Source organism: Vespula vulgaris, chromosome 17 (assembly GCF_905475345.1).
Source record: "Vespula vulgaris chromosome 17, iyVesVulg1.1, whole genome shotgun sequence".
Classification (NCBI taxonomy): domain Eukaryota; kingdom Metazoa; phylum Arthropoda; class Insecta; order Hymenoptera; family Vespidae; genus Vespula; species Vespula vulgaris.
Genome location: NC_066602.1, coordinates 4,039,427 through 4,063,381, shown reverse-complemented (window position 1 = coordinate 4,063,381; position 23,955 = coordinate 4,039,427). Strand labels below are relative to the sequence as shown.

At 35.2% G+C, this 23,955-nt stretch overlaps 1 protein-coding gene across 4 annotated transcripts in view; it reads right to left on the bottom strand.

The window, feature by feature from the left end:
* Window positions 1-23,955, bottom strand: part of LOC127069959 (connectin-like) — a 224,806-nt gene that overhangs the window by 85,974 nt on the left and 114,877 nt on the right. For all 4 annotated transcript variants that reach the window (XM_051007705.1, XM_051007707.1, XM_051007708.1 and 1 more), the window contains 2 exons: window positions 9,245-9,817; window positions 4,673-5,166 (listed from right to left, as the gene is read on the bottom strand). In XM_051007705.1, the coding sequence (XP_050863662.1) occupies window positions 4,673-5,166; window positions 9,245-9,801 (1,051 nt within the window). In that variant the 5' untranslated portion in view covers window positions 9,802-9,817. The remainder of the gene's footprint in view (window positions 1-4,672; window positions 5,167-9,244; window positions 9,818-23,955) is intronic.

The window sequence follows — 23,955 nt, the reverse complement described above, 5'->3', positions numbered from 1 at the left end:
CAATGAGATAAACATAGTTATTCGCAAAGTATCCTTGATTGAAAGAAAGATGGATAAAAGAAACAAGAAAAAACAATTAGATAAAAAAAGAAGATAGAAGGAATAACATGAAATAATTAATGAATTAGAAACAAGATTTGAAAAATATCTAAATTTTCAATGTCACGTTGAAACGTTAAATATTTTTATAAATATTAATTTCTAAGAAAAGTTTTATATATATATACGTATGTATGTATGCATGTACTTCTTGTTGTTCCTAATAATCAAGATATTCAACTGGCAATTAATTTATTACATAAGCAATCGGTATAATGATATATGATATAGAGAGAAGATTCAGCTGTTCTACTTTATACAATTTTGACGTATAAATCGAGAGAGTTACCTACGTCCATTATCGACGTGTGTGTATATATATACGTACATACATATGTAGAAGCAGTTAGAGTGTATTACACATCATGGAATACGAAATTGAATCGAAATTTATGCTCTTCCGATCGCTTCGATATAAAATAAATTGCCGGTCAGAATAGGATCCAGATAATACGTAAGTAAGTACATATATACATATACATACACACACACACACATATATATATCGAGTGATCTAATTTGTTGAACGGCCTAGTTTTCTTTTTCTTGTTTTTTCTTTTTTTTTAACGTCCGTTTTAATTATTTTCTTATCTACGTTAATTGTTTCTCTAAGGAGGCAACGCACTAACCAATGTTTATCGATCTACTTCGTTTATTTTCTAATACTAAAATGTATCTTGAATGTTATCTAGCTATTGTTAACAAGGAAAGCTTTCGAAATTTCCCTTTTGATTTTTATATACGTATGTCGAATACGAACTTGAATTACTTTTCCATTTCTATTTTTATTTATTTTTTTTTATCTCTCTTTTTAAGCTTCTTCTCGAGTCATCCCGATTAATTCGTACGACTCGTCATGAGAACCCCTGGAGACTGCAGTATGTAACGCATGTAAGTTTGCCTTCGTCTCTTTCTCACTCGTCCACATACACACACACACACACACACACACATTACACATGTCTATCAATTTATCAATTCCTTCGTTGGCGCGATTCACCGCCAAACACTCGATCGTATTAGTTCGCAAGCACTCATGTACGGAAGCACGAGCTTTAGTTAAACAGCTTCGAATATCTTACAAGTATCGCTTACCTTAGGAATCCCAAATCATTAATTTATAGTTTGCTGCTTTTCTCGATCGACGCTCGTTTCGAACGTTATCGATTTCAGATATAATTTCGACGTTAGTAAGCAAAGAAAAACAAATAAAAGAAGAGAGAGAACGAGAAAGAGATCTATAATCATAGATTATAAAATTAAAAAATGTCATTGCTCATTCAATAATATGCGTGTTATATTACTGATTAAAAAAAATAAATTTGGCGAAAATTTTTATGTATTTTTTTTCTTTTTAATTCAAGATTCTCACGAATATATACGAACTAAATATCAGTATTCGTTTCCATGTTATTGATTTCACTACTTCAGATATAATTTCAACGTTAATGAGCAAAAAATAAAAGAAAGAAGAGGAGAGAGAAAGAGAGAGAGAGAGAGAAAATTTTAGATTATGAAATTAACAACTACTATTACTATTCGTAATATTATAATTAAATTATACTATAATTTATAACAACAGTTAGTGACAATAGTTGTCATTCTCTGTTGACAAACGCTCGAATAAAAGATAAAAGCGATAAATCAAAAATGATAAATTTATATACCACTTGCAAAATTACTTACGATTATTCCTACGATATTTCGAAATAAAATTGTATAAATATATGTATCGAACGTATACGTGTATATATTTCGAACGAGCGAAAGAGAAGAAAAAATATTTATATTCTCTCCTTTCCTTCTTTCTTTTTTTCCTTTTTCGAATCGATTTTCTAACAATCGTGATTTCGAGTAAGATACGTATGTACTTTCGAGAAGTATCGTTGTGAAATCGAGAACAAGTACCCACTCGTAGCACAGAAGAGCTCGAAGCAAACATGGCGCGAAGCCATTAACGTGTCCATTTACGTATTATTTGCGATATTTGCGATACTTGTGTCCGCGTTTACGTGTGCGTATTCGCGAGAGAGAGTGTGTGTGTGTGGGAGAGACAGAGAGAGAGAGAGAGAGAGAGGGAGAGAGTCGATTGTCCTCTCACACATAATGTACGCTGTCGCGCACTTAAGCGGACATTCTTCTACGTTCGTAGGCACGTTTATCGGTTCATTGCGTGATCATCGTCTCGGCCATTAAAGCGAGCATAATGACACGGCGTTATTCATTCAACAAACTTCGTCGCATCTGCTTGACCTTGCGCATCGACGACGCTTATCATTTTTATCGTAGAATCTAATATTACGTTAGAAATAATTACACAAACCGATTAGAGAATAAACGATTCTACAAATCATTTATTTCCGTTAGATAATTAATCGTTCGAATCGATTCGTTTCGATAATAATCGAGAAACGTTCTTTCCCATGATGCTTTCGACAAATCATTGAATTGTACGATTAAGTTTTTACGACGAACGATAACATTCTTTTCTTTTTTTAAAGACCGATAAACTATTTAAATCCGATTACTAGAAACTCTGATCTACCTCCTCCTATGCTAGATCGTTCGCCAATGAGAAAAATCGAATCGTGGGCCACGTAAATTGAAATCGATACCGTTCTCGAGCTAGAAAAAAAATATAGAAATAAACGAATAAAGAAAAATATAAATACCCCGAAGGGATTGACATTTTTTGATTCAATAAGTGTTACCAATTCGATATTCGTTAATCTCTTCCTCGTGATAAATCGAGAGAAGCTGTTTCTCCGATGAAAATGGTCTCTCAATAGAGAAAGGAGCAACTTCCGTGGACTACCAACGATCGCATGGTTGTTGCATCGTCGTCGTCGTCGTCGTCGTTGTTGTTGTTGTTATTGCTTTGCCGTTGTTGTTGCGTTGTTGTTGTTGTTGTTGTTGTTATTGTTGATTGTGGCCAGTTGGGTTAACTCCATTGTTTCTATCCCATTCAACGTTCGACACTCTCGAGTTACTAGTGTCGTTGTCCAATCGGACGGCTCTATACCAGGAGTTTCGTCAAGTTCGACGAACGACACAGGAAGGCCTTATTCGCTCTGTACACTACGCATAGGGGTTCTCAACTTTCGTTATCAAAAATTGAATTTTATCGGATCCACCTTCCGCTCATCGATCCTATTTAAATCGCATTGAGATACGAAATCTCTTTCATATCCTACAAGGGTTCCTCGACTTTCGTTTCTAATCTCATTCGTTCGTCAAATTCGCTATAGTTCTTATGAATCGATTCTATTCGATTACGATTACGATTCTTCTCGTTACGAAACGAAAAAAGAAAATGAAACTTTTACATCCTACAAGCGCGTGTCAAGTTTGATCTCTCGTCGGAAATGAAAAACTCGCGATAGTTTCGATCGATCGATCGATTTCTATCGGATGACTTTTCTCAACTATAAAGATAGAAAATACGTTTAACGAGTATCGACGTCATTAGAACGTATAAAACTAGTTTTTTCAACTTCCATCGATATCGTTCTATTAAGAAAAATTGAAACTGTCGATGATTTTGATATATCGATTATGGTACATCCCTTTAATAATTTCTTCGAAATATAAATATTATCGGATATCGATCGAAAGTTTGACAAAAAATAAATTTTCAACGAATCGATTCAATCGATATTTCTAACTAGTCCGAACTAAACTGAGCATCGTTGAAAGGCCAATGCACGCGTTTGTCGTCGGGCCATACACACCTCCGGTTAATACGAAACGTTGACCAAAATCTATCATCCGTTTGGCTCGTTCCGTTTTTGTTGACCGATCCTTTGTTAGAACGTTCGTCGAGCAGTTGTTGACACTACGAGTATATTACGAGCTGATCGATAACCCCTGTGGATTAACTTCTCATTGATCCCATTCAAGGATCTAATTTAGTTATTTTACGTCGTGCAAACAATAATATACGAAATTTAAAATACATCATTCGATTTGCATACGCGCGTGTTCATTTCTATAAAAAATATTAAAAACTTTGACGTTATTTCGGTGCACTGAATATTTTAATATCAACTCGTTGCAATCGATTATACGATATATCATAAAATATAACAATTAAATTATTGGATTATAAATTATTATATTACACTCTTATATGTACCTTTTGTTGCACCCACACATACATACATACATATATACATAGATATATACGTAAGTACAATAAAATAAAATATAGAGAAGCGAATATCTTGAAAAGAAATTAATTCGTCCTCTTCGAGAACGATTAAATTTAAACTCACCCATAGAAACGGTTGCACGTATCGTCGTAAAAAAAACTTGTACTTCTCTTCGTTATTGAAATAAAATTTCCGTAGAATATAATCGCATTAAAAAGCGATCGAATAGAATTGATTTAATTTTAAGAGACAAAGCGTACTCGTTTCCGAGGATAAAAAAAGTTTTTCTTAATCGAGCCTAACGTCGCGACTTCGTTACGTATAATCGTAATTGAATCACCGTAATTAAAAATCGAGATAGATTTAATCGTACAGAAAAAAAAAGAAAAAATGGTAGAGGATAGGATTAAAATAAGACTCACCGTCCAAGTAGAAATAGCTGGTACTGTTGTAAAGATTCGTTACGATCGGCTTGATATTATTGAAGGTCATCGTTTTCAAAATATTATCGCGTAGATCAAGGAAATATATACCAGGTGCTCCGGAAAGAAAATCCGGTTCTAAGCTGACCAATCTGTTTTCACTTAAACGAAGTTTCTTTAAATTTCTCATACCGTCCAATGCCTTTTCCGATATATACTCGATCGAATTTTGATCGAGTTCGAGTTCCGTTAATTCTGGCATTTCGACGAAGCTACGATCGCCTATCATGGATATTAAATTGTTTCGTAGATCGAGACGTTTAAGATTTCTAAGACCGTGAAAACTCTCCCGCGTTATCACCGTTATCCGATTGTTACTCATCTGAAGTTCCTCGAGATAAATTAGATGCTTGAACGCTTTGTCGTGGACGATGCTGACGTTGTTGTTGTTCAAGTAGAGCGTTCTTAAATTTGGCAGGTTCACGAACACGTCTCTGTAAACAGAATTGTATCAAGAAATTAGATAACAGTAATTAACAATTTATAATGCGATCCGCTTAAACCGAGAGCCACCTCATTCGCACAAAGCGGATTTACAATTTTTATTTATTTATCCATTTCTTTCTTCGTTATAAATATTAATATCGTTGTTATGAGAAAGCTACAAACTCGTATAATTTTACTTGCAAATCCTTACGCATTGACGATCTCCGACGATAATTTTTTAAACGATTCACGATTTTACTCGTGACATTCGAATGTCTTCTATCAAAATTGTTCGTCTCTTTTCTTTCCTTCTCTCCCTTCTTTCTTTTTTATTACTTCCTCTCAAAAACTCTGTTGCCCAAACCTCTCGTCGAATACCAAAGGACAATACTCCTATATCGAACTGCATCACACGCATTTGAACGCACGTTTCTACCCTATATCATGGCCGATAAACCTCGCATATACATATTCAAGATAACACTTTTTCTCCGTGTACTCGATATATCGAGCTTTTCCGGTATCGAACAATTTCTTTTCTCTTTTTTTCCCTCCCTTTTTGTCCCTTTTTGTCAAACGTCCGATATATAAACACACACAGAGAGAGAGAGAGAGAGAGAGAGAGAGAGAGAGAGAGAGAGAGAGAGAAAAAGAGAGAGGTACGAGAAGAAAGAACCAAACGAGTCTGGGAAGCAAAGCTATGAGAGAGAGCGACAGAGAGAGAGAGAGAGAGGGGGAGAGATAGCATAGTTTTCAAGCCTGCATATTTAACCTCCCCGTCGAAGTATTGCATCTGAATATTTACGACTTGGAAACGGTGCAGAGACATCCTCGTCAGATATTACGTGCCGCCGTAGGCATCTACGCTTCGATGTAATCGAAAAGACGTCATTGTGAAATACGAACACATCTACGTACAGACAGGGAGAAGAACAAGAGAGAAATAGATAGAACGTGGAAGAGAAGGAGAGATATAAAGGCATAGATTAGATAAAGATAGACGGACGAAATAGGAATGAGAGAGAGAGAGAGAGAGAGAAAGGGAGAGTAACAAGAGAAAAATATATAAATTAGATAAAAATAAACAGAATGAGAATTAGGATGAGAAAGAGACAAAGGAAAGAGAGAGGGGGGGGGTGGGGAGAAAGAAAATGAGAGAAAGATATAAATTGGATAAAAATAAAAAGAATGAGAAACGGAATGAGGATGGTGAAAAAAGGGGAGAGATATAGAATGGATTAAGATAGGCAGGCAGAATAAAAATAAAAATGAAAATAGATAAAAATGGTCGGAATATAAATAAGAATGAGTAAGTAAAAAGAGAAAGAGAGAAGATAAAAAAGATAGATAAATGGATAGATCGATAGATAGGTAAATAGATAAATAAATAATGTACTTTGATCGAGAGTGATTGAAAAAATAGAGAAGGAGAGAGAGAGAGAAAGCAGAGTATCGACAGGGATAGAAAATAAAAGGGAGGAACGACTGCAGAACTGAGAGAGAGAACTGCATAGGTAGAAAAAAAGAGCTAAACGAAATCGTAGATAAAGGGAGGGAGAAAGAGAGAGACATAAAGAGAAAGGGAAAGAGAAGCGCGGAAAGAGTCATAGATAAAGAGAAAGAGAGAGATAGAGGGACGAAGAAAGAAAGGCATAGATAAAGAGAAAGATAGAAAAGCAAAAATAGAGAGAGAGAGAGAAATAGCGAACGTAGATAATTGAAACGCACGCGTTGTATCCGTCGAAGAGAAGAAAAATATTTACGAGTATCAATGTGTGAAAAGTATGTGAAAAGGTACGTCTCTTTCTCTCTCCCTTTCTCTCTTATTTTACCGTCGCGAATCATGTTTTGGTTTCATCATGCGCGATGACGCGTTCGTACATCCTCTCGTCATTTTTGAATCTGCACAGTTCTTTTCTATCACCTCTCGATCTTCTTCCCTTTAAACGTCGCACTTGATAAAAGGGTAAAAATAGAGTATGATATCGAATCGATTGAAAAGTATGATGGATGATGGGTCTTGCGGAATATATCGCACGATTTTAATCGACTCTATGTGTACTTACTTGCCTTCTATCTCTTTCTCTCTTTTTTTCTCTTTCTATTTTGCTCTTCCGTTTAAAGTAATCGATCGTAAGATAATTGCAATTGTTCTTCAACTCGTTGTCAATTCTTAATATACTCGAGTATACAGGTTTGGAGGATTGAATATACGTAAGTAATTGAAACGATTTCGATTAGTTACGAGAATTCAAAAAATTTTGCGACTTATTTTGCTCTATTTCCATTGGTCGAAGATGTTAAAAGAGACAAAAAAAAGAAAGGAAAGTATCAAAATTTCAGGAATGGTTTTTATCTCGTTAGAAACGAATTATATCACGGATAAGAAAAAAAAGATCTCTTAATTCTTTCTTCTCCATCATCCTGTAAATTTTTATCAAAATGGAAAACAGCCATTTCACGAACGTCGTCGCTGCTTTATACGAAAGATATTACTAAGACCTCGACGTATTAATTATAAAAGAGAAAGAGAGATAAAAATAGAAAAGAGAGGGAGAGAAAAAGAGACGGCAGATGGCACATCGTAATATTAACTCTTCTACTCTTAGATATATTTGTGTGTCCTATTTATATGTATAAGACGTATGTACTATGTAATAAAAAAAAAGGAGCGTACATATGCCTAAGCGAGTACAGGCAATTTGAAAAGCATTCTCATTAAATATTTATAAATAATCGAATAAATAAATGACAGTGTTCTAATTCCACATCTCTCTCTCTCTCTCTTTCTCTCTGTCCGTATTATTTGATTAAAAGTACTAGCAAATCGAAACAATGGACTTTTCTATCATACATTTTTATAATACCTATTACTTTTAAATTCCGAACGAAATAAAATAGAATAGGAAGGGAAAAGGAAAAGAGAGAAGAAAAAATAAAAAAAAAGAAAAAAGAAAATATGGATAGATAGAAATAAATTCATGACAAGAGTAGTAGATATCGAAGGTGTACAAAAAAAAAAGGAAAAAGGAAAAAGAACACGTTAAAAGGTTCTGTCGTTAATATGGTAAACAGAAATGTATGAAATATATGCGCGAAGTCATTTTGAAACTCTCGATAAAAGTCCTATGTATGTGGATGAATACGTAAGCGTGTATGTATTTCACGATAGGTGCCGGTACACACGCGTACGTACGATACAGGAGTTAGTTATTCATTGCTAGCAGTGGTTCGCACGAAACGAGAGGAGCCACGTATTTTTTACACCCCTAGGGTGACACACAATTTCCGAAGAGCAGCACTCAAGGGCTTAAGGGATTCGTGCTTTCATTTGTTTTCCCTACGGAAGAGGCTGATCAGTCTTCTTTATTAAAAAAAAAAAAAAAAAAAAAAAAGAGGGAGAGGAAAGAAAAGAAAAAAGAATAAGATAAAAAAGATGAGACAAGGGTGGAGAGGGTTACAAAGAGATAGCGCGACGTACTTGTGAACAAGGGTCGCGAATCGAGACATCGTCACTCGTTGAAAAATTGATGGGAATAAAAGTTTTCTTAACTCGTTGACACAGTCATCGATCTTTTCTCTCTCTCTCTCTCTCTCTCGCACTATCTATCTACCTCTTTCCCTCTCTTGTTGGGACGTACCTGTCTCACGATGGTTCATTAATATTAACGATTTAACTTTCTTGTTTTTTTTTATCTTCATCTTTTTTTTCTCTCTTTTATTTCACTCTTCTTTTTCAGAAGGAAGCAGAAAATGAATATTAATTGTTCTAAGTGAGTAATCATCGTAAGGATTTTTTCTTTTTATCTCTTTTCTATTCTTTTTTTTTTCTCCTTTTTATTTCGTTTTTATCGTTAGCCTAGTCGGTCATTTGTCTCTTGATGGTTTCATTAATATTAACGATCGAATATTCGATTTTTCTAAGAAACAGTTCGAACGAATATTAATCTAATCGAATATTCTAAACGAATGACCCTGAGGAATACTGTTTTTTTTTACTTTCCTCGCGACTTTTAAAGGTCGATACCGAGAGAGACTTAAAAGAAAGAAACAACAAGATGGAAAATATAGAAAAATACGACTCACCTGTTAATCTCGGATATTCTGTTGTCGTCCAAATTGATCACGTTCAATTCCTTGACGTTTTCAAACGCATGCTTCTTCAATACGACGATCATGTTTCTGCTTAGGTTGATTTCGACGATCGACGATAGATTCGAGAACGAACGTTCGGCGAGTTCCTCGATTTTGGCGTATTGAAACACAACGATCTTCAAATGCTTCAACTGTCTTAGGACGTCGGTCGGTATGTAATCCAAGGTACCGGATGCGCGTACGGTCAACGCTAATTTCGTCAGATAAATCTGCGATACGAAATAAGACCACATCGTATCGTCGACCTTGAATCTGTTCAAAACCAAACAATTAGCGTCGGTCGCGTTCCTCAGTCCGTTGTTGTCGCAATAACAATAAACGGGCGCTTGTCGACCCTCGATGTCGCATATGTTGACTTCCTTTGTTTCTTTGGCGACCTTCTTCTTACCGCGTGACCTCGTAGTAGCGGCCAAAGTCGAGACGATGAGAAGAGCGAAGAAAAAGACCCTTAATAAAACGTCGTTGGACATTATCGATGTACGTTTCATCGTCGATTCGTTTTCTCTGAAAAAAAAGAAAAACACGCAAATTGATCGTTGGAAGCTACCAGGGAATTAGAGAATCGCGCAAGATTTTTAATAGATTCCTTACTATCGGATACGCAATGTTGGTTATTAAATCGATAGAATGATAACATTACGTACGCGCGTTACTCGCATCTCCTACGTAACGCGTTTTATATAATATAATAAAAACGAAGAATCGAGGACACTCGAAAAGAAGAAAAACGACGAAGATAAACCGACAGAGTAATAATACCTTTTTCTTAGAAACTCGCCCGGTAAATGTAAACGACGTCGTAACTTTGTTAAGAAGATGTTATAATAACTATGTTAATACGTATATATACATATATATATACATATATATTATATATTACGTAAGCGGAAAGAGTGCGAGACTACGGAGGGAGCTTCAGGAAGAGGTAAACCTCCTTCGAAAGTCGAGCAGTGACTGATCACCTTTACGAGCAAAAGGCCGTTTCATCGCGCACGTTTTGTTATTGTTTACAAGCCGAGTATCTACGTCCGAGCTTACACTGCCGGCAACAATCGCGAGCGAGAACCACCATCCCCCAAAGATTTATGATGCACGACGGCACCACGATGAAATATCGGCGATTATTTCAACAACTCGCCATTCAATGTGCAACGTTCCGATAAATAATATCCACCGACTTCGTTAAGTTAATATACATTTTTTTTTTTATCCAATCGATATCTCTCACGACCGACGATTTTTCTCTTTATTTTCTTTCTGCTTTTCGTTCGTTATTAATTATTTCGATATTTTTTATTTCTTGTTAATTCCACTCCTTTCTTTTTAACATTTTTTATTTCAAGATAATTTATAAAAGTTTATCACGGGATTTAATTTGGTCGATAACGCATTACGTAATAATTTATTTATCTCGCATCGAACGATGGCACATTTTTTTCACTAAATTTTTCAATAAAATCAATCGTATCAATTCGCGATAAACAAATAATACTCTCTGACCCGGCAAAGTTAATGTATATTTTTTAAATCGATTAGTAATAATTCATAATAACTTAGTACCGAATTAGAATTAAACTATAATAATTCACAATAATTCATTAAAATTTTACTATAACGATTCAGAATATATCATAATAATTCCATTCTAATCGTTTCTAATAATTCATTGAAATAACAATACGATTATTCGTAATAATTTATAATCACGTTCGGGTAAGTTATAATAATTGATTGAAATTATGATATAATAATTCATAATAATTATATGAATTTATAATAAATAAATAATATCCATCGACCCGTTAAATCGTATTAGAAATCTTATTTCTTACTACTTCTTATACTTTATCTCCTCTAAGAAAATGATATTTTATTCTTCTAGATGATTCGAAAGGAGAGAATACATGAATTCGATAAAAAAAAAATCGATCTTTGATACGTCGTACGCGACGACGATCGAGAAACGATTAAATCCAATTAACGTGATTCAATTAGCCGCTAATTGTAAACCGATCGATTCGAACGGATAACCGTAAATGAAGATGATGATTCTCATAGTTCGAAGAGTATCGATCGTTTCTCTTTCTCTCTCTCTCTCTCTCTCTCTCACTTTCACTCTCCGTTTGTTCGTCTCTGTCTATCTTATGGTTCGTTCACGAGTTTATGTCATTGACACGGAGTAATCCTCAACTTAGTAAACCGTTTTACATCGAAACGAACGTATCGCTCCATTACGATGTGTGTACATACATATGTATGCACGTATATAGGTAGATAGTATACGTATATCTGCGATATAGCGCATACCGTGCATCTCCCTTCCGGCAACAAATTCAGAACGATTAAAGTACAATCGAGCGGTTGAACGCGATGGCAAGTCGAATAGAAGTCGTCCATATATGCAAATGATTTCACTCGAACTTTCGCTTCATCCGAAAATAAATCATTCGTGATATTCATTTATTGTCTATTAATTGTCAGCTTTGGACATAGGCGGTCTTTATGGAAGACGAGTAAGAAACAGAGAGAGAGAGAGAGAAATCGACGAATAAATAATTAAATAAAAAAGAAGAGAAAACGATCGATAAATAGATAAAGAGAAAAATGTTTGTAAAAAATAGGTAGAATAATAGTTAAACAGACGGAGAAGGAAAGAGAAGGAGATAGGTAAATAGAAAAAGTTTTACAGAGAAAGAAAGGGAAGGGAAAGAGATGAATAATTAGATAGATAAATAGATAAGTAAATAGAAAGAAGGTGAAAGTGACGGACGCTTAAATAGACAGATTTTCTTAGATAGATAGACGGATAGAGAAAGAAAGAAAAAGCGAGAGAAGCAGAGAGAGAGAGAGAGAGAAACGTTTTAAGACAGACTGCAGTTCCGTACGCATCGGTCCTTTTATAACTATCTCTCTCTCTCTTTCTCTCTCTTTGTTTTATTTTCTTCTACCTTGCTTCCTTCTTTAAACATTTTCCAAGACGACCGATCCCCGTACCCCCATATCCCCTGTACCCGTTCTTTCAGTCCCGCTTTTTTTCCGCCTATCAAGTTTACCATCAGTTTTTTTTCTCGTTTTTCCTCCCTTCCCTCCTTTTTTTCGCAACGGCTTCTTCGCTCGGTTCCCTCTTTTCACCCTCCACTCCCTCCCCGGATTTCCTTTTTCTCGGTAGAGAGACTTTTTCTGGACCGATGGATAGCACGATATCAAGATTTCCAAGTTCATCGTCCATGGTTTTCTCTTTCGATCGTCCTTTTTCTTCTTCTTCTCCTCATCCTCTTCTTCCTCTTCAAATGGAGGAAAACTCGCAGGCCTTTTCGAACTCTCCGCGAATTATCCACGCTTGAAACGAGCTTACCTTACTCTCTCTCTCTCTCTTCTTTGAATCTCCTTTGAAACTTTTCCTTCTCTCTCTCTCTCTCTCTCTCTCTGTTTCTCTCTATTTGTCTGCCTGTTTCCCCTCTCTCTCTCTTTCTTTCTCCCTGTCTCTCTCTCTCTCTCTCTCTCTCTCTCTCTCTCTCTCTCTCTCTCCTACTCAATTTCATCGTCTTTTCGGTTGTATTTGTGAATATAGGTGAATCGCGAAACGGTAAGGTTGATCGTTAGTCTTGTTAATTGGATCGTTGGAGTGATACTACTCGATATCGATTATCGAAACGTGCCACCACCGCGTTACTGCTATCCTTTCATAACTCGATTCTATACGCGTCGACAAGTCTGGTATCCATTTCATTTAATTATAACACCGTTATCCGATTCATATTTCATTCTTGTCCGATCGCAGTGATGCTCCGTCTGTTATTGTCCCTATACGGGTACGTGTGTTTTTGTGAGAGAGAAAGAGAAGGAGGGAATAATAAATTTAGAAATAATTCGGAAGAAGGACGAGATAGACCGTATTTAATTTTGTACGCGTGCACTATGATAATAGAATAGTTTATAAATATAATCAAATATTATCGAGTATGATTATTAACCGATATTATTCGATATTAAATCGCGTGAAACTGTATTACCAAATAAAAAAATAAAATATTTTAAGAGGACAACGTACATTTTTAATTTTAATCGACTTCTCTTTGATATTTCATTTCGTTACTCATCATTATTTATGAATCTAATAAAGAATATGTACATATATATACATATATATATAGATGCATATGTATATCTACCAAATGACAAATAAAATATGTAGGAAACATTCGAAAACAATAGATAATCGAATTAAAAGTCCTATAGAGAAATTTGATATTTAACTGAATTAACAATAAGTGTTTTGTTCCATTTGTCGAACAACCTTAGATCCGAAAATTGCTGAAAGGCAATGGATCGAATAATTACGTACGTTAATTGTGGATGAAACGAACCGGCCAGCATGTCAGTAACACGCAAAGGCCGCCGGCATGTGACGAATCAAGGGTCTACTACTGCTACTACTACTATTACTATTACATGCAGACATGGTGAGAGACGTCCAACGTTGGAAATTATTCCCAGTTAATTGTCAGTGAATTTCGGTTAACTCTACCATGGTAATGAAATTATTTCGTTACTATATATTACACGTGCGAATCAATTCGTATATATATAATTAATTGCCTACATACATATATATATATATATAAATAATATATACTTTTTAAACATTTTCTGTATCTCTTAATTATAAAAAGAAGGAAAAGCTAAAAAAAAAATTTAAGAAGGAGAACGTTCCTTAATATCGACTCGTAAGAAATTCAAACGCTCTTGCATTTTATAAAGCTCACTGAAAGCTCTCATCGTCTTTCCCTTTCCCTCTCTCTCTCTCTCTCTTTCTTCGTCTGTCCCTGTCTCCATCCGTCTCTTTTTTATCGAGCTTTAATTCGTTTGCATTTTCTATCGCAACTCATGGTATATCCTCCTAACCTTTTTTCTTCAATATTCAGTCGAGTTTTCAATTACCTTCATTCGACTTTGTGCGACTTCAAAGATCGAGAACGAATAAATATATCTTCTTAATGTAAAAATAATATCGCGTTACGTGCTTAGTGTGTGTGTATGCGCGCGCGTATGTATATATATAAAAAACTATTAATTTTACGTTGATCCCACTTTCTGTCAAAGCGAATCGAATGAAATAGAACTGACGCCAACGAAAGAAAAAAAACATCGTTGAAATAAAAAAGGAGAGAAAGAGACGGATAAAAAGATAGAAGGAGAGAGAGAGAGAGAGAGAGTTGTATAGATATTATAAATAAATGAAAAGATAGATTTAGAGATCTACATCGACGGATAGACAAATAGCTAGGTAAACAATTAGACGGATAGGTAGTTTAATAGATACATAAACGAATAAGTAGATTATTGAGATAAAAGTAGATCGACTGATACGTAGATGGACGAATGAATGAATAAATAAACAGATCGATAAAAATTGAAAGATGGATAGACGGACGGATATATAAATATATTAGTAAGGAATCCGATTATATCTATCTGCGTTAATAAATAAAAATAGATATAAACTGATAAATAAATAAACAGATAGATGGATAAATGAATGAACGAATGAACGAATAAATACACGAGTTCATCGATAGACAGATATATAGATGAATACGTGGATAGAGAGATAAATAGATTAAGAAGGAAACAAATATGGAGAGACTGATAAATTGATGGACGAATGAACGAATGAATAAACAAATTGATTCATAAACGAACAGATAGGGATGGAGGAAAAAAGAGAGAGAGAGAGAGAGAGAGAGGGAGCGAGATAGAGATCGGAATATATACATTGAAAGAGAATAAGAAAGAAATGGTAGAAGGGGTAGAAAGAAACGTAAAACGTCGAGAACGCGGAATATAATTACATTCTTTGAATCATCCCGTCTGACATCCGACATCCGACATCCGACTACGACTGCGACGACGGAAACAGAACGAAAACCGCGTTTCCTTTTTAAATATGAATCGCGAGAAAAAGCTTGTGGATTTGCGCGAAAGAACTACGTCCGACCGCACGCACACGAACGCGCGTATACGCATGCGCATATTTATTTACATCCGTGCATGCATAATGTGTGGAAAATGTGAAAAAAAAGAAGTAAAAGAAAAAGGAGGTAAAAATAAAAAAAGAAAAAAGGGACAACGAGAAAGAGCATAAGGATAAAAATGGAAGAGATATATGGATGACGTACCGTGTCATCTAACTTTCGTATCTGTAATATCGTCGTTGCTTTTTTTCTTTTCTTTTTTTTTCTTGCAAGACAAAAAACATTTTGGAGAAATTTTAATATTCGTTTCGTTTGACCAAATATATCGTATGCAATCATCGATATATAATATATTTCGAGTCGTTCTAAAAACCATTGTATACGTTTGCAATGATACAAACGGATCTCTGTTTATAACTTATACGAGATACGTAAAGTATATCGATTTATCATCGTATATTTCACATCTATGTCACGTATTTATGCACGTGTACGAGAACAACGGAATGAGGTAATATCTAAAGAGCTTGAGAGAGAGAGAGAGAACGAACGAGGGAAGAACGAACGAATGAACGAACGAGTGAGAGTTCGATAACGGTCTATGATCTAAGGTGAACCATTCATCGAGATAATACACGGTGGATATATACACAGGTAAAGAATGGAGGAAGCACGTAATCGAGAACGATAGATCGATCGAAGTTACTTTACGTTGTACTTTCCGATGCAAAGCGATGCACCTTCCGACCTATTCCTACTCCTCCGACAGGATTTAACGGATATCCTGCGGACGTGAGACCTATGAAATCTGGATATATCCACGTTTCACGTGAAACGACTATCGTGTAGAAAGAACAATTTTCTTTAAAACCAACGTCCGTGGAAAAAGAAAAAGAAGAAAGAGAAAAAAGAAAGAAAAGAAAAGAAAAAAAGAGAAGAGAAAAAAGGATCGTTAGTACGAAACGTTGAGATGCTACGTAAAGAAGTTCTCTTCTACGAGTAAAATTTCTTCTACGATTTTATAAATATGACTACAGTAAATTCTAACAATTTTATTGGAAAAGAAAACGGATGGAGGAAAAAAGAGGAAAAGAAAGAATAAAACGGAGAGAAAGAGAGGGAGTCGTTTAATCCGCGAAATCATTACCATAATAAAATTGTAAGTTCTACAACTTCGTTACTATATTCGATTACAACGAGTTAGCGTGATAACGATAAATCCCGTTTGATAATGCGAATAGAACGAATCCTGCTATTTCCTAAGTAGGAATAAAAAAAGAATTCATACTTTTTTCTAAATAATAAATAAAAGATTAGACGAAGATATATCGTTTGAGAATCGGGTGAAATGTTTTTTTCCGTCTTTACATCGTTCTAAAACTGTGTGTATGATAATTAATTAGAAATTATTCTAATTCAATTATCGAGACTACCCGGATGAATCGATTTCTTTCTTTTCGTTTCCTCTACTTTCTCTTTTCTATTTCATTTTTTCTCAAAACTCACGTAAGAGAATGACAAAGATGGGCAGAGATACGAACGTACCGTGTCAATATGAATTAAGGTTTGCAGAAGGTTCCCTTTAATGGAAACGTTCAAGTAAGACGTGTGCGAGAGAAGGTAGGGTATAAAACCCGAGTAATTATTATTCGACGTGTAGGCTAATGCTCGGACTATAATACGTTATCTTCTAAACTTTGGCATTTGGGGATGCCATTAATGGGAAGAACAAGTTGGCCATTAACTATATACCGATAGATTTAAGCATAATATACTCCTCCCGTTAAATGGATCGTGATAATGGAAGGATAAGTGCTCGCTTATCAAATATTTCTATTCGCCATTTCCATTCTATTTACTATTGACTCTACACTATACAGGATAGCCTTGAACGATTAGATAGCTCCTAATCGTGACGATAAAATTCGCGTGAAAAAAATCAAACGTAGCGTTGTTTATAAAAAGGAAAAAAAAATTGATAAAACACGATGTTGTTACTCTTCAATGACGAATCGTTGAAACAAGAAGAGACAAAAAAAAGTATAGAAAAGAAAGAGAGAGAGAGAGGAAGAGAGACGGATTGCTATCTCCGTTTTCAAATAACACCACTAAGATTCTAATTAAGCTTATTTATTAAAGATCATCAAAGTTAATTAAAAGGTTACGTCTAATGTAGGTATTCTTGCTTCAAATAATTATAATCATTATTTGTTTTAAACTCAAACTACCTCCCATTAATTTTCTTACATCGATGTATCCTTTCGTCCAACATCCTTATTTATTAACAAACTAAAAGAAACAAATAGAGAGAAAAATAAAAAAGGAAAAAAACTGCCTCGGTCTCTCTCTCTCTTTTTTCTCTCTGTCTCTCCCTATGTTTTTTCCGTTTTCTTTTTCTTTCCTCTTTTAATCTTTAATCGAATTTATCTTTGAGATGAGCTACCACGGTAGACACTTGGTACGTTAAACGATGTTAATGAGAGATCGGAGACGGTAATTAAGAAAAGTGGAGAGTAAGATATAATAGAAAAGGACGAAGAGAAGTCATTAGAAATTTTCTTCGAGTAGTAAAGGTCAGTATAATCTTAGCGGTGATGAAGGTAAGGCGATCAGAGAGAGAGAGAGAGACAGACGTCAACCTTAATAGAGAAATTTCATCGAAAACTTTTATAAGAGAGCGAGAGAGAGAGAGAGAGAGAGAGACGAAGAGTTATAAACTCGATACCATTCGGCACTTGAATTGATTTAAACAATTAATAATATTAATTTTCGTTAAACTGTTAATACACGAGTGTCAAAGTCTTTTAGGTCGTTCGATTTTTTATATCAATGAAAAAATAAAAAAATAAAAATAAAGAAGAGAACTTTGACGAAACAGTCGTTATTTCTCTCTGGAAGCAAACGACGAGTCAATTTTATCGATTTTCTATTTATTCTGTTACGTGTATCTATATATATGAACAGATGTATATAATAAAATAAATATCAAACATTTACTTTAATCATGTACGACATAATCGTTTATAAATAATTGAAATCCGAATACGTCCTGTTAGAGAGTTAAAACGTTCTCAATAAATTTCTTATCGTTCTATATTAATCGACGTAATGATAAATAATTAATATCGATGTAAATCGATATCCCGTTTAGTTTGCACTTTTATTTTTTGATTTATTTTTCTTTTCTTTTTCATACCTACAAAAAATTTGAACGTGTCTCGTCGGACGTACAATGCTTAAGAAATCATTTTCACTCCCGTTTTGACCTCACTCTCTCTCTTTCTTTCTCAGTTCTTTACTCTCAAATATTCAAGCGTAAAAAAGGAATCGAAGAAAAAGAAAAGAGAACAAAACGAAAAAAAAAGAGAGAAAAGAAGAAAAAATTAGAGCCAACAATTTCGAACGGAACAATAAGGAAAAGGGAAAAAAAAGAAAGGAGAAAAAAAAGGAGAGAGAAAAAACAAAAAGAACGTCTGATATAACTACTACCATAGTTAGTACTATGCAACGAGAAGAAGAAGGAAGAACTAGAAGAGGAAAGAAGAAAGAAGAAAGAAGAAAGAAGAAGCAGAAGAAGCCTTTTGTTCGTCCAATTTAAAGAAACGAAATGCGATCGTTATCGCGTGATTAATCGCTCGGTATAACAACCTCGAAGTTATCCTACCATCTTTCTTCCACTCGACGTTTGTATTTCGTGGAATAGATTTTACATTTTTTCTCTTTCTCTCTTTCTCTGTCGCTCGCACGCTCTCTTTCGTGAAAACAAGACATCCGTTTAACGCTAACAAGATAAGTACCAATTATGTACAGTGACTTTTACCTTATAACGAAAGCCGTAGTACATAATTGAAACTCGTCTACCTACGATATTTGCATCGATATTTGCAGAAATATTATATATGTGTTTCTTTTTAAATAAATACCGATTATGCGCAAGCGTTTCTTGTCACGTCGCATGATTTTTTTCTTTTATCCGTTTTTGGATTTGAAAAGAAAAATTTTCACGATATTTCGATCTCCTTTTCGATTTATCGATTCTTCCGTAAGAAATATAGAAAAAGGTCGGCGAAAAGTCAAGTCGAAAGAAAAGTTATGTTAGAAGCAATGGTCATTTGATATGTCCAGGTGACGCTCGGGATATCAGAAAAGTTTTCTAAAGATTTTTCACTTCGGTCACTTTTTCCGCCATTTTCTTTTACCCCTTCCATGTATTTCTTAAAATAATACAATTTTATTCATATTACGCTTTATAGTTTTCTAAAGTATTTCGAACGTATTGCAAAGAGACGTTATTTGTTTTTTTTGTTTCTTTTCAGAAAGTTTCAGGAAAAGCTTTTTGAAAATTTTTCACTCGGATTACTTTTCTCGCCACTTTCTTTTTTCCTTTTCTATCGCTCTCATAGAACAATACGGTCTCGTTCATATTCTATTTGAAACGTACAGGAGGATTATAAGAAAACGTATTTAGAAAGTTAGTAGAGTCGTTATAGAATAGTCGGATGATTTCGAGTAATCGAAATCGAAATCGAAATGTATCGAGCGCGTATCCTTTCGTTCTTTGTACCTTCGAAGAAGACAGGAACGTAATGAACAAGGACAAATTCAACGCGCCATTGTACGTATTTTCTTAGAAAATTTTACCGTGGGATTTCCTCGAGAGTATTCGAAGTCTCTAGAATGGTTACTGATTCTAACAATGAGTTCTGACGAATGGAAATTACTAACGACGTTCCCTATGCACGAAAATACTCGACGAGTTTTTTTACTAGTAAATTACTAGGAACGTTTATGCACGACTGCGTGTCACAATAATTTATCGTATAACGACGGAGAGTTTCCATTCGATATTCAAATGTATCGAACATTTAAAAATAATAAAAATAAAGAAGTATGAGACAAAAGAAAAAAAACATAAAAAGACAACCAATCTTACGATTTTATTCGAGCAAACTTATTTCGATAATAGCAGATTAATCGTAACGTTAAATCGAATACTGTTGATATTTACTAACGTTACAATTTCCAAAGTATAACATAATGCGTATAATAATACTGTAATAGCGAAAGAAATATATTTTTTACGATCGTATTGCAGGCGTAAAAATATAAAAAGAAAAAGGAGAAAGAAAAATACAATGTTATCGCTCATTTAAAACACATAAATCTCTCTCTCTCTCTCTTTCTCTTTCTCTCCGTCATTCATTACCTCGTACGAAGTGTTCTCTAACCCACGGGCACAAAGCACACACGCACGCGCGCGCACACACAGAGCCGGTTACACGGAACACATACACGCGCAAAAGTGAGTGCACGGAGGCGTGCACGCGCGCATACACTTACGCAAACACACATACACACGCATACAAAGGGAAATGTACGTCGTTCATATTCTCTTGTCGATCCTATGAAGTGCAGCTTTCAATTTAGACGAGATGCGACGATGTTCGAGGCTTTGACCATGCTCTTAATTTGTCTCCACCGAAGTATATAGCTGTTAGTAATTAGTAACGGTGAGAGAGGCGTCGAAGGGACACGTGTCAAAGATCAAAATTACATTAAACAAAGCGACGATGATATTCTTTGACAATTAATGGACTTTAAAACGTATGTAAATTTATATGTACCTGTACACATCATTTTGGCATTATTAATAAAGTACTATTTATCAACGCGTCGTAAACGATAAAATAACGAAGAGCATCGCTCTTACAAACCACAATATTTTATTCGTATCGCGTTCGACCTACGCTCTTTAATTAATTTAGAAAACTTGACAGCACTCTACGAATCGATCGTGTTTGTAAAATCGTACGAAATTTATTACAACGGAATTCTCTCTCGCATAAAGGGAAGCAGAATGAAGAGCAAAGAACGAAGGGAAAGCAAAGGGAGAAAAAAGTAAAAAAAAAAGAAGAAAAATTAAAAAAAAAGGAGGATAAAAAAAAATTAGTAAAAACACTTTCACCGTAGAGTTATCGAAAGAAATTCGAAAGCTTTTGAGACGCCCGATATAATCGTGATTAACACGCTCGAACTACGAAGAAACTAAGTTACGTTGGTTTTCATCTCTCTCTCTCTCTCTATATATATATATATTGTCTTCTCTTTCTCACGTTGAACGGATATCGAAAAGTTTCTCGCGGAGAATCGAGTAAGATGGCTGTACAGATACGTGTGTGTGCGTGCAAGAGAGAGAAAGAGAAGTCAAGCAATACTCGGGGCTGAGCTCACAAGGATTCTGCTAATCGACGGTAATCGTCCCGGTCGAGCGTGCAAAGAGCGTAAGTAATTAAAGAGCCGCAATTATTCCACTCGGCTCGTTTCGCGGCACGGGTTAGATCACTGCCGTCTATTACCAACCTACCTGCTACGCGTCCGTTCCCTTTTACTACTCCCTTTTTCCCTAACTTTTCTTCTCTCTCTCTCTCTCTATATATATATCTATCTATCTATCTCGGTTTTTCTCCCTCTGTCTCTCTCTTTCCTTATATCTCTATTCGTCTCTACCTTTCTCTATTCTTCTCTCTCTCTCTCTCTCTGATGCCCTTTTTAAAGAACATGGCTACTCGGTAATAACAATAGTAATGTAGTAATAACGATATAACGACGACGCGATTGTAATCGGTATAACGATCGTTACGAGTTTATTAGAATTGACAACATTCCATCGTTCTTCTGTCGCCAAATCGCGCTGTTAGTTCTCCCAATCGGATTTATATAAATTATGGCGATCGATCGAAAACGTTTGCGAACGTCCCAAGTTTCTCCAGAATATACCGGGTGCCTCGTTTTAAACGATCCGATCAAATATCGTCGATCCTACCGATTTTACAAAGAAATGTTTCCAACGAAAGCGTTTTAAGAGGAAAGCGTTATTTTATAGAGGACACTGTTTTCGAGATAAGAAACCCGTAAGAATTTTTCTTTCAAATGGAAATCGATATTTTAAGTTCCACGATAGTTGTAGATAATATCGATAAGAATCCAACGAGTAAGTACCTACTCTTTCGATCGACGTTACATCGAAATATTGCCCCTTGAAATTCAACGAACCACGTAGTCGCGATAATTCGATCAAATTTTCTTGTAAACTTCTGATAAACCAATGAATTCTCGTTCGATCGATTCTTTATTTTGTCCTTTTTTCTATTTACTCGGTTATCCCCATTCATTTTCGTTCATACATTATGGAAATTTTGTATGAACGAGCTACGAATACGTCTCAACGATCGTAAAGAACATTATTCCGATAACAACAATCGCGATAAGAAATTTTGAAAGAGTTGGTTTCGCTAGCCCGAACAAATTTTTACGCGAGATTAATCGATAAAATCGATTAAATAATACCGGTTTATCCTTCTCTCGACATTAAAATATTTATACAGTACGCTCTATAATATATATTTTTTCTATTGCCTCGTTACAATCAGCACCCAAACGATAGCAAATAAATTCACGTTCGATGGCTTCCCTTCGTTTCTTGGAAAAAATAAAAAAAAAAAGCAAAGTAAAATAAAAAAAGAGAAAAGAGAAGACGAGGAAGGAATACCTCCATTTTTACGGATAGGAGCGAACGAAACTAAATATTCCTTTCGTACTTTTTATCCGGAATAGCGGAAGAAAAACAAACGGCGATATTACATCCGCGAAGAAAATCCAGCGAATCGTAGTAAAACGCGTGGCTCTACGTGTTAAACCCAAAGATAGAAAGATAGAGGGAGATAGACGGATAGATAGGTAGATGGATGGATGAAGAGAAATAGAGAGAGAGAGAGAGAGAGAGAAGTTAACGTTCTGGCTTTCGGCGCTTATGTCAAGAATTTCCCGCGGAAAAGCTGCCGGAGGCCGGATCGGTGTCAGCGATATTTGTCGTGGGAAATGAGAAAATCAGGGAATGCATATCAACGATGCAAATATTAGCGAGAGAGAGAGATACGAGATGCATCAACGAACGAAAAGAAAGAGCGAGATAGAGATAGAAATAAATATAGAGATTGCACGATTCCAGAAGAGAGTCCAAAGCAACGATCGACGGTGAAAAGAAAACAAAAGTAATTATTTTCGACGTTCGCAAAAAAAAAGTTACGTGGTTACTATATACGAAATACTATATACTAAATATCTTGTTTATACAAAGCAATAATGCAAACGATATACGATTCGAATAACCATTACAGATTTAAAAATCCGTCTCGTACGTACATCGCGCACGCACACACGAGTATCTACGTAAATATGTACATATTACGGTAGAATTAAATTACACGATCCACGAGTGTGGTTCACGTACGGGAACATCGAGAGTTCGATGATCGATGGGGGAGAGAGAGAGAGAGAAAGAGAGATCATGACGTCAGCAACTAACGTAAGTTCATATTTGTCTTATTCGTGGTGAGTAACATCTAGCAGGCAACTACATAGACGTACATACATACGATACATACACATAACACACACATACACACACATACACATTCCAAAAACTCTCTTCCTCTGGATCGAGCAAACAGGAGATCGTGGTTTTACGAGGAGGATATTAAAAAAGAAGCGGGGAAAGAGATAAAATGACTCTCTCGTTTCGCTTTTCGTTCGAAGATTTCTCTCTTTCTTTTTTTTCCTTTTTTTTTTATTTTCTTCTTTCCGTAATCGTATCGACGCTTTATGACT